Source organism: Vigna unguiculata, chromosome 8 (genome assembly GCF_004118075.2).
Source record: "Vigna unguiculata cultivar IT97K-499-35 chromosome 8, ASM411807v1, whole genome shotgun sequence".
Classification (NCBI taxonomy): Eukaryota; Viridiplantae; Streptophyta; class Magnoliopsida; order Fabales; family Fabaceae; genus Vigna; species Vigna unguiculata.
Window position 1 is genome coordinate 3522982 of NC_040286.1, and position 12896 is coordinate 3535877.

Sequence of the window (12896 nt, forward strand, 5' to 3'; positions counted from 1 at the left end):
TTGTTTCAAGTGAAGTTTATTTTACAATAAGACTTTTTTGTCAGCAAAATTTTACAACAAATTTGTGTTTTCGCTACACTATAATTTTTTCTTAAATTTAGGTGTATTTTTTCACATGTATAAATACTTGGTCCATTTGATGATTAGTCCAAAAAATCACTTCTCTTACCTTGTGCTAACACTATCAAAGTGCTCACAAAGCAGATCTAACCAAACCAAAAAAATGCATTTTGGATAGTCAAATAAATTCCATGTTAACAACTGCAAATCATAATCCTTGGACTCTATCATCCATTCCATGAAAGCACCTCTTTCAAGATAACGTAACTTCTCCTAATTACCGAAGCACAGCATTATTCACAATTCTGATTTCAGCAGTGTCAAATTACTTACTTGATCCAAAAACATAGTAGTAGTAATAATAATGTCATATTATATTATATGACTATCTTCACCTTCACCTTCAATTGATATTCAACATTTGAGTGTTCATGCTCATCCTGCTTCTGTGACTGCTCTCCAATCCCTCTTCATTTCTACAAGCTTTTCTTCTGCTCATTTCAGCATACATTTCTTCAATCATAGGCTTCCATAACCGAACACGTGCATTGATAAACCAATTCGATACCTGCTCAATCAACCATAAGCACAATATCATCTCAAACAAGAACAACTTTGCTATTTTTTTTCTTCCTATATAAGTTTTACACTTTTTTTCATAGCAGAAAGGATGTATCTAACAAGAGAGTAACAAACAAGTACCTGGCTTCTTGTCAACCCACTTTTTACTGCCAATAAGTGCTTCTCCGCATCTTTAGGATACCTGAAATCCATCACAACTTATGTAAGTTCTCTTGTTTTTAATGTCTCTGCAATCTAAAAGCTAAAAGTTGTTGCATTCAACATCTTGGAACAAAGAAACTCACGGATGGAGGAAATTCTGAAACATCCAAGCGCGTAGAACAGAGACAGATCTCTCTGGCAAGCCCCTTTGGGGTCTCCATAACTGATCTTTTTTCTTCAACTGCTGCAGAGCCCATTGCTTTTGAATGAACGAAGTTTCAAGAGACCATTCCTTCTCCTCTTCTGAACACAAGCTGTTAAAATCTGGTCCCATGGCAAGAATACAATTGCTAATCCTCTCTCTCAAGTCCTTGTACAAGAGAGAGATAGTTTGAAGTGCAAAATGTGCATGCATGTGTGGATCCAACTCAGTAGCAGCATGGAATGCAGATGCCACAGTATGAACCTCATCCAGACACTGACTATATCCATTGTCCACCTAACAATCATAAAGGGCATTAGTCCATTACCATCACTATGTCAAAATGAAAACTTTCACATATTACTTTTCAACTTCTCACAATTTGTTTTCCCAAGGTTAATGTACATTTGGTTTATCATCTTATTTTTGTTTCCATTTCTTCTTATATGCTTTAAAGATTTCAGTCTGGTCTCTCAAAGTGTCTTCGTAAAATCCAACACGTGTTTTTGTCAGAAGTCCCTTGTCGACTAGTGATAAGATTAGTTTACAATATACAAGTGGGTGCAAACTTTAACTTACAAATCGGTTTTAAAAGTTGATTTTAAAAGATTGAGTTAAGTTTAAAATCTAATTCTTGACAATTTCTGTCAGTTTTGTTGCACAAACGGTTGTAGTTTTTACTAGCATGACAAGTGCTAATCTAATGTCACATCTTTCACAGTTTGTCACATGTAACTAAGTCCATCAAATTAGCTTGTTAAACTGACTGAACGTTCATCTTAGTGTAATTGGGGCATTTAGCAGAACCAGACGGAAACCATAAATATATTTTTGCCCTTTATCCATGCATAAATTTTATTGTGGAAAAATGATAACTGCAAAGTAAGCACATTTGAACATATATTAAATCAGGACCATAATTTATGTCCTACTGATGAGTGTAAGAGGTAGCATTTTACCAGTTGTAGAAGCATGAGAAGTTGGGATTTGTTTGAATCAGCTGCATGTCTTTCTGATGGAGATTCTTCTGCATGTGCTCCATACATGGAATTTTCATTCTGATTACTCGCCACCCTTCTCTTTTGTGTGGAAGCTGAAGCTGACTTTTTAACACCAGAAGCTGAGTAATTCATCAGCTCTACATTTTCAAATGAATATCTTGCAATCTGAGAAAATATCTCTTGAACTCCAGCAAGATATCTGGACCCCAATATTGCTGGTGAAAACTGGACATGTTTGTTAGAACCTAATCTCATACACAGTTCCTTGCTGCTGCAGGAAGGTTGCTCCAACCCTGAACTTGTTCCATTCATGCTACGAGATGCGTTGGAGCAGCTCATCTCTGAGCACTGACCTGTAGTTGGAGGAGATCTTGAAAGACTCAGTGATAGCTCTTTACTACTATTAGAAGAATTATAGGCAAAATTTCCCAAGCTTGCAACATTTGATGATGTCCATCCATTTTGAACAAGGTTTCCTATGGAAGAATAGGCCTGGATCTCAGTCCCATTGGCCTCTGGAGCTTTAAGAAACTTGTTCACATTCCACTTCTGAATACTTGATAATTCATCATAGGCATGATCACCAAAAGTTGCAGCCAAAGGGTTTGAAGTATCTTGCCAATTATTGAAGATGTATGGTCCCAGTGCCTCCAATGAACTCATTGAATGAGGCAAAGCTGCTGAACTCTGCAGATTTTCTTGAAGGCCTATTCTGTCAGCAAGTGAAGCAGCAGAAGCAATTGTCCTTCCTCCAGCTAAATGTTCTTGAATGGCACTGTTATTGATGTGATTTGAGGCATCTCCTACAATACTCTTTCCTTGTACCGAGACAAATGAATTGGAATCAGCAATTGTAGCAGGGTTTATGAAGCAACCATCTACATGGACATCGCTTGTAGGTTCACCTTGTTCTGCAGCAAGAACTGGAATTCCATTTATAATGTGGTTTTGGTTATTGAGGTCAAATGAGTAGCATTGAATCAGTGGCTTCGGTGCTAAATGCTGTGCAATTTCTTCTATGACAGCAGAATTTCTGCCACCAATGTCCAGTGAAGCACTGTACATATTATTCTCCATCTAGGAAATGTAAAAAGAGGCACTTGATGCTTCTTCAATAGCCTTTCAAACCAGCATTACCTCCATAGTGACTTGGTTTTTCTTCAGATTCATGGTTATCTAGACCAGTAGAATCTCCTTCTCCCCTTTCTTAGAAGAATTGTAGTTATCCCCTTTTTTGGAAGAATCACCTCACTCTCTTGAAGAAAATGGAAATAGCTCCATGCTACAAACAAAAAAGGAAAATTAAAACAAGGCAGCAACAAAAATAGCAGTAGATAACTCTCCAACATTGTGACTTAATCTATCCTCATTCCAAACTAGAACACTTACTGAAAGATGAAAGGGGAAATTACCAAAAAACAAAACAAAACTTTTGAACTACTTATGTAAACTAAAATTGACACAGATGATTTCAAGAGAAAAGAACCAAGTCAAAAGCAAAACCAAGTAAAACAACCTTATCACCCACCAGAACAAGCTGAGCCATCACCGGAAAAAAACAAAAAAAAACACTTCTTCAAAGGATGTCTAGTTTCCCTCCAAGAACCTAGAAAACAAAAAAAAAATGAAAAAGGAGCATGAAAAAACAAGAAACTTCCTATACTAAGTTTTCAAAAGGTTATATAGTCATCAAATATGACCTCAAAGATTGCAACTCATAAAGCATAAGCAGAAAGCACGATGGTAAAGACTAAACAATGAAATTAAATTGTCTAACAAAAGACATATGTAGTGGTGTTTTTGCAAACAGAAAGAAAAGGAAAAGCATGGAAGAGTGTGTAAAGTGTATGTAAAGGGTGAAGAAGAAAAGATAGCTTACATAACAAACAAAGAGCAAAAAGAGGTAGATGTTGCACCTAGTGTTGGAGATGGATGAAAAAGGTGTGTGAGATAGATGGAGGTAGAAGGGCCACGAAGGAGTAAAAACAAGGAAGGAGAGAGAGTGAGAGAGAGTGAGAGAGAGAACACAGTATACATTGGTAGTAGCCTTTGGTGCAGTGCCACTCATTTGTGGTGCAGCCTTTAACGGGCCCTCTCTGATCTCTTTTGTCCTCCTCAGTCCTCACACCGAAACAACAAACACCTATTACTATTACTATTTCTATGACTATTATTATGATTTTGTTGAGTATTCATTCTCACAACAAATGCAATATGAGTATTCTCACAAGAAGGGTAGGGGGGGCCTGAGAAACACTTTGGTGAAGACCCTTTGGGTTTTTAGCCATTTTTAAACAAGATGGTAACGTGAACAGGAACATGACTCGAATGGGGTAAAGAAAAGCCAAGGCTTTCCTTACACAATGTAACAACAAAGGCACGAGGGAATTGTTTTGACGTGTGAATGAGAGAGAGAAATGGAAAGAACAGTGTGATAGGGTTTGTAGTGTAGCTGTTCATTGTACTTTACCTCTCAGACATAGACCTTCTGATGTAAGCATGCCAATAAATGACGACAATTTTTCCTCTCATTAAACCCTCCTTCATCATCTCATTCATCATCATTCATCCACTGCTCATTGCATCAGTTTTTGCATTCACTCACATTCAAAATAATATCTATCATTATTTTTTATTGCTTCTGCTGCTAGTAGTACATAGAAATTAAACTCCACACACACACGTAATTAAATTGTAAAGTTAGATTAATATGTATTATCACAATTAAGATATATTTGATAGTACATTTTAAAATAAATAATATCACAATAAAACCAGTCCCTACAGTTCAAAAACTTCACCTTTTAAGTACCTAAACTTAAAAATTATTCATTTTCTCTTATATATATATATATATATATATATATATATATATATATATATATATATATATATATATATATATATATATATATATATATTTTGTAAAGTTAGATTAATATGTATTATCACAATTAAGATATATTTGATAGTACATTTTAAAATAAATAATATCACAATAAAACCAGTCCCTACAGTTCAAAAACTTCACCTTTTAAGTACCTAAACTTAAAAATTATTTATTTTCTCTTTTATATATATATATATATATATATATATATATATATATATATATATATATATATATTCATTAATCAAATATTAAAAATTCTACAAAATTATAGATATTTATTAAAGAAATAATTCAATATCTATTATAGATTTTACTTTTATGATTTTTTAACCATCATAATTCTGGCAACATGCTAGATGAGAAAAAAAAATAGAGAAATTATAAATGAAAATAAATTATATTTTTTATGAGAAAAGATTAATATCTAATGTTTATACTAAACAGAAAGAGTAAGGTAACTTGTGTTTCTTTTCTTTAACATATTTTTTCCATATAATTAAAGAAAAAAACTCTCATGTATTATTTTTAAATATTTTATGAAAAACATGAGATGAAAATAGTCCTATCTAACATCTCAATTCATTTAATAATTAAAAATCAATAACAAACACTATATAGAATTCAGAATTATTTAACAAGGGAAATAATAAAAATAGAGGGTGTCCTTTTGCATATATTGTGGGATTTTAATTTGTGTGTAGCCGTTGTGTTGCTCTCTTCTCTAGGCTCGGGATAATAATATATATACCTACTTTACTTTTTTTAGGGCCAAGTTTCACACTTTGTAATACTTTATATTTTAAAATTTTATAATATAATATTATTTGAATAATACCAATTAAATATTTTTATATCTTGACCATGTAATGCAAAATGATATAAAAATGCTAATACATTGATGGACAACAAAAATCTAATATAGCATTTAGGGAGAATCCCAATTCCATAATGAAAAAGAAGTACATGAATACAAAGTTTCATTTTATAAAGGTGTGAGATGAGAAGAAAGAGAGTAACCTTTTCGATTTATGCAAAGGTGCAATTATCAAAGTGGTAGATATTTTCAACACTATTTGGATGCTACTAAGTTATTAAAAGAATCAAATTTAAGGGATATGTGAAAATTAAAAGCAATTAATTAAACTTAATATGTTCAATAATTGTTCATGAATATTAAGCTTCACATCACACTTTTTTTCTATACTCATGTCTTGTATTTAACACTTTATACTATGTGAGAATCATATATTTATTTCTATCTTATACTCAGTTTTTTTCTTGTTTAAAAATTTTCATATTACATGATTTTTTTTTTAAATTTGTTAAGAATAATTATTTTTTACAAAATTATAAAATTTGCAAAGTATTTTCTATAAAATTTATTGCGAAAAATATTTTATATAAAATATTTTAAAAAAAGTGACAACAAATTTTTAAAAAAAAAATTATAACAAAATTTATAAGTATTTTTTAAAAAAGAAAATTCAAAATAAAATTGACCGGATATATGAATTTTTTAATGATGGTCTCAATTATGAAAAAGAGTTAGTTTTTTCCTCTCTTTAAAATTATAACCATGTGAAGTGATGATCTTTTTAATTTTTTTCACCCAACTTCTTTTTATTGTTTATGTATACAGTATTTCTAACTATTTTCTCAAAATATTTATTTATTGTTTCTTTCACATGTACATCCAAAAAATTAAAATATATTTTTCTTCGATCAAAATTCAAATTATAGTAAGTTTTTTCCTGTTCTAAAATGACCAAATACTAATTATTTAATTTGTATTAAATTGTATATGTTTAGTTGAGATCGAAAGAGTTTAATTATTTATGTTAGTTATATATAATCAATTTGTTCTATTTGAAGATTATATATTATACTTTTAGTATATATAATATTATTTCTAAAAAGTATCTTAAACTGTTTGTCCGTAAGTCTCAACTACATATATTAAAATCAAGAGGAGTAGTAGTGTGTTTTTATCAAAATATCAAATCAAGAAAAATATGAGTATTGTCTCATTTTCTTCTGTTTTCATCCTCTTTGTTAATTTCTTCACTTGGTTGGGACTTTTTGTTTTTGTTTTTGTTTTTGTTTATTTTTATTTTTTGTTTTTGATCCATTATTATTGGTTGGCTTATTAAATGGTACAAGAGACAAGTTCTCATAGGGGCATCAAATGTACCTATGTTGTTTCTTCCTCCAAAACCGACAAACATGTACCTTATCATGTCTCAATAAACCTTATAGTAAATTATATTGACATATTCGGGAATTTTTACAAAATTTTTTTATAAAATATATTACACCATCCTTTTACATTGTTGGTAGAGGAAAAGTATCCTCTTCGCACGGGCGTAACTCGGAGAAAATATCTAAGGATATAAAAATAAATTTTTTATATATAATTTTTTTAATTAAAAAAATATATTTCCGAATAATATAATTTAAACTTTTCAAATTTTAATCTTTCTAATTTATTAAATTCACATAAACAATTATTTTAATTCTTATTTTAATTTAAGACTATTCAACTAATTTATCTTATGCAGTTGAAAATACATAATATCAACATTAGATAATGTTAGGTTATACTAATTTAAGAAAATATAATTATGTTTCATGCCAATTTTATACAAAAAAAAAAAAATCATAAAATCAAAGTTAGGATTCATACAAATTTCGAGAAACTTAATTTGAAAAAAGTATCGTAATGGAAGAATTATAAATCTAATATATATAAATCATATTAGGATACTGATTTATAAGATATATTATTCTTTCTCTCTATTTTCCAATTTCTTTTTCCTAATTTATTTTTCTTTTGTTTCACACTTTCTTAATGACTTGCATGAAAAAACCTCATAATCAAATATAGAACCTTAATTTCTTTAATTCAATTATTAACCAAGGTGTATCAAATTACATTTTAAACAATAAAAATATATATTATATAAATAACTTAATAAAAATAATATAATAATATAAATTTTAAATATATATATATATATATATATATATATATATATATATATATATATATATAATAAAATAAAAAGTTTCGGGAAACATGACTCTCCTTGGTCCCAGACAAGTCCGACGATGCCTCTGGTAATTTTACTCACACTCTCTGATATGCACACACCGTATTTATTTAAATGTTTATGAGTACGTGAATTATTATTTTTAACAACTAGTTTTTCTTACCCTGCATGAGATTATTTTTAAGATTTACTGTAAATTATAAATGTATAAAAAAATATCGTAGCTTAATGTTCTATTGTAAATAAAATAAACAAAATTAAGTATAAATTAATAAAAAAAATTATGAGTTTAAATAAATGTAAACACAGTCACAACTTAGAAGCATGGTAATGTTCTCAGGTCTTCCCATGAAACATTGTTTTTTCAGTGTATTTCCAGTAAGCTTTCCAAAATACATATATCAGTTACAGCCCAATCCATTTATTAATTTCAGTGTATTTCCAGTAAGCTTTCCAAATTTTAAAAAGTATACTCTTCTTCAATCTTTTATTGTAAATATATATCAAATTATAAATTATAAATATTTGATATATGCCTTTAATATTTAATAGTTGAAATAAATATATGAGAATATATTAAATATTTAGTTAAATAAAATATAAACTCACTAGAAAAATAATTTTTTGGTGTTTTTAGGGATTTTAACCCCCACTAATGGTTTTACTAGGGGTTTGAAATTTCCTCGGAAGAGCAAGTGTCCGGAAGAGCAAGCGTGGCTAACGGATTACCCGGGGATCGGGGGTTTCGAAAACCCCCATTAATACCTGAGGTTTCGAAAATCCCTGTTAATGCTTGGGGTTCCGAAAACCCCCATTAATGTCTGGAGTTCTGAAAACTCCCAGTAATGTGTGGGGTTCCGAAAACTCTAGTAATGCATGGGATTCCGAAAATCCTCGTTAATTCCTTAAAAACCCCTGTTAATACCAAAAAGTTAGTGCTCATATTATTATGACATTGTTATAATGCTAAAGTTGTACTTTCCTGATAATTGATTTGTTTAGTTAATTATTTGAGTACGAAAAGAACCTTATTCTATAGAATTTCCTATTTATTACTTAACATTTTGGTACCAATCAATACAAATAAACAAAACCTTCAAGGCCACTTCAAAATAAGCAATCAATACAAATATTCACTCAAATGGTACCAATACAAATATTCATTCAAATGGTACCAATAGTGGACTAGCAGTCATAATGCTCTTAACATAATAAGTGTTGGAGAGGTAGCATTTGAATGATAGTGACATAATAAGCAGTGCACTATCTACCTACAATAAATCAAAATTAACGAAAAGTTTCCTAGAATCATATTTGTTGACAAATTCCAAAATTAAACGAAAAATATCATATAATGCGGTGTTGGATGTTGATCATTTGTTTCTTCGTTAGGAACACTTTCTTGATCAGATATCTAACATATAAAAATAATGATAATTAATAACTTTCCAAATAATAATATCAAACATATATTAATTTAATCAAGATTTAAATATTACCGTTGGTGCATGATGCATAGTAAAATCACGAGGCAACTCTCCTTGATAATTTTGTACCAAAAAATTAACCATTGCCTTCATTTCATTGAGTTGAGATGTCAATGTAGAAACCTATTTTAAAATACAAAATTAATCAAAATAGAGAAAATAACTCTTATTTTCTACTTTTGAAGAAAAAAAATGGAGCTCTTTTAACAATTTTGGTTTACATAACATATTACTTTAAATATATTCAAACGTCAAATTTGATAAAAGTAATGCATCATGAAACTAAAAAATTAACTTGATTTTGTAACTGGGCATTAGAATGATAACTTGAAGATGTTTCATTATATGAATGACCCTTGGAACCAAACACTTTAGATGGGCAAGGACCCAAACCCAAACCCCTAACACGTCCACAGTGTTCTTGGCTTCTGAAAGCAAAAGCTAAGGAATCAGTACTTGATATTTCTTTTGATACAGATGATGATGATGTTGATTCATATACTTGAATTTTTTCCTACAAAGAATATAAGAAGAAACTAGTTAAAATAACACAAAGTATGGTTGACAATTATAGACTTTATTAGAATTGAACTTACATCGATTTCCCTCGCTTCATCACTCATAAAGGCTCCATTATCATGTTTATGTGTTGCTATACATACCTCTCTTCTACTAACCTTGTGGCCACACTCTTTTTCCTATAAAATTAAAGAAAAAATATATGATATCAAAGTCATTGTTCGTCAGTAGTAGCAATTCTGTTTTGTGGCTGAGAACCTAAATCTTAGCTACACTTACAACATTGTTTATGATATCAATGTGAATACGATAAAGCAAAACAATATTCTTATTCAATAATTTTCTTTCACTTTCCCTCTCTTTCAATCATTCAATCTTTTCACTCTTCTTTTCTGCATAATTTTGACAACTATACTACTGAAGTTGGTTACTCTTTGTTGTGTAAAAGTAAAGTTAATTTAAAACAAGTGTTTGTTTAATACGAGTGATTTATTGTTGTTATCACGTGTGAATTGATTTGAGACCATTTGAGATTCCCTCCTTTCGCAATCCCTTTATTAGTTACCTTTTTTTTTCTCACACTCACAAATTTTCAATTTTCGAATGTTACGTGTGACTTTTATCTTGCTTATTCCTTCCTCAATATAATTATGCTATATAATTCGTTGTGCAAATCGTGAGAATTAAGAAGAAACAAGGGAAGAAAAAGAGCAGGAAGTATCCAACCAAAGAGCAAAATTTGATATGAAGCACCTGAACAAAAGTAGCAATCACGATGATTGTCGTGGATGTTGCATCACACTGCAGTGGCTATGGCACTATGGAAAATAAGCAGTGAGTTAGGGAATCAGAATCGCAATTATCGACGAAGGAAAACAAAATCAAAACGAAAACGAAATCGAAATCAAAATTGAAGAAATTGACGAAATATGGAGATGAAATCAAAATCGAAATAAGGAGATTGATAAAATGTCGGGAGACGAAATAAAGAGATGATATTAGAAGGAGGGAGATCAATCTTCGTTACCTTAAACTTCAAAAATTGAGACAAGAAGAACGGTGGAGAATAAAACGGTGAAGAAGAACGGTAGAGAAGATCGGTGGAGGCAAGTGTATGATTCTGTTTCGATTTCTTCTCGGTTACCATGGTAGTGGAGGCAGAGTTTTGATTTCCTCTAGGTTAATGTATGTTATTGAAAGAGGTTTGTCTATTAAAAATTAAATTAGGATTTACACTTTACGGGGGTTTCTTGGAAAACCCCAGGTACTTAACGAGGGTTCTTTTAAAAATCCCTAGTACTTACCGAGGATTTTTAAAACCCCAAGTATACCATATTTTACTAGAGGTTATTATACCTCCAAGTAAAAAATCCCAACTAAAATTATATTTTTTTTAGTACTGTAAAATAGTTGACCTAATAAATGCAATGAAATTTTACATTTCAACCTATTTCCAAACAAAAAAAATTGTAGTACAATTTATGTTTTTTAATACAGATGCCCCGTTTATGTCTTCAGTTTGATTTTTTTAGGTTGAAAACAAACCATAAAATATTTAATATATAACAAAATATTTCATATTTATTATTTATTAGTATATATATATATATATATATATATATATATATGTAATGTTCATATTTAATATTTAACAAAATAAATGAAGTCTAATATGATATTACTTTATAAAATATTATTTAATCCATTAAACTAATATATTTAATTCTTGAAATGAGCTCTAATATCGTATCATCTTATGTTTTATTCTATTTCAACGGATTGAAAAAAATTTGAATAAAGTGGTTAATTTGCAAAGACATTCATATGGCTTTGTGCTTCACATCATCAAAATTCATCTTTTGCCTGTCTTTCACTAACCTTCTCTGAGTTATGTGATAGAAGCTTCAACTCATGTGTTTTTAACGATCCTTGCAATTCTCAACACAATGTAGTCAAATTTCGTTGAAAGGGTATGCAAGATCTTCTCCACTAAACTCAACTTTGTTATTGGTTCTTCCATTGAAAGTAGTTCATACTACCTTCTGATGTGATCCCAACAAGGCTCATAGTTTGGACCATTGGCTAGGCTCATTCCTTTTATTTGTTTTAAATAAATACATGTTATTTTTAGCTTAATAATTGGGCCCCTTTTAAATGCAGCCCACATTTTCATACGACCATTTGCCAGCGGCCCAAATCATGTCATTTATGTTGAGAAACCCAATTTGGAAGCTGCTACCAACGTTATCGCGTGTCGAATTTAAGGATGTTTCTGCCAACTGCCAATGCGTCATGCACACATGCGTTTTCAACGTTTGATGTCATTAGGCTGGCCCAATCTGTAGCCATAAGCATTATGGGTCCAACAGAGTCTCCAACCGTGAGATTGAGGGCCATTTGTGAACCACGAAGCCAACACTTTCATCACGCATGATCACATCTACTAGGGTTTTCCTCACGCATTCTTCATCCTACCATTTCTGGTTTCTGCGTTGCTTTCACCAGCCAGTGTTTGCCACACGAGGAACACGCCCCCTAGCCGTTAGTGTTTAACATCTCTGCTAGGGTTCCTTCCACTCACCCATTTTCCCTTAGGGTTCATTGTACATGGTAGTCCTGCTATTAGTTCCTTCTCTTTTTTTTAATTTTCACGGTTGCCTTATAGGCAAACCCTTGTTTGTACAAACTAGCTTGGATGAATGAGAGTGGTTGATTTTTCCCCCTTTCGTCTTAGCTAAATTAGTAAATACCTATGTTTTTAGACGGGACTGTAAATGATTAGGTCCACTAAAAGCACATAGGAAATTTGAAATATTGGTTATGTTATTAACTTATTTTGTCATGGGACTTACTGATTTCACCTTCCAACCGTTACAAATTGTGGATCTTATTAACCAATTTTTTTATAGCATTATTTTGCAATAGATAAAAAAAATTACAAATATGAATTTTATTTTAAAA

At 30.6% G+C, this 12896-nt stretch overlaps 1 protein-coding gene across 6 annotated transcripts; it reads right to left on the minus strand.

Moving 5' to 3' along the window:
• Positions 1 to 252: 252 nt before the first annotated feature.
• LOC114193991 (homeobox protein ATH1-like) lies at positions 253 to 4290 on the minus strand. Of its 6 annotated transcripts, none has more exons than XM_028084006.1 (6): positions 3866 to 4290; positions 3515 to 3592; positions 1945 to 3268; positions 927 to 1282; positions 763 to 823; positions 253 to 628 (listed from the first exon to the last, which is right to left on the minus strand). In XM_028084006.1, exons 3-6 carry the CDS (start codon positions 3061 to 3063, stop codon positions 464 to 466), a joined length of 1701 nt encoding a protein of 566 aa, XP_027939807.1. In that variant the 5' UTR covers positions 3064 to 3268; positions 3515 to 3592; positions 3866 to 4290; the 3' UTR covers positions 253 to 463. The 6 variants fall into 6 exon arrangements, with proteins under 6 accessions (XP_027939807.1, XP_027939806.1, XP_027939809.1 ...); XM_028084005.1 differs by having other exon boundaries at positions 3503 to 3592; XM_028084008.1 differs by lacking the exon at positions 3866 to 4290 and adding an exon at positions 3687 to 3830.
• Positions 4291 to 12896: the final 8606 nt, after the last annotated feature.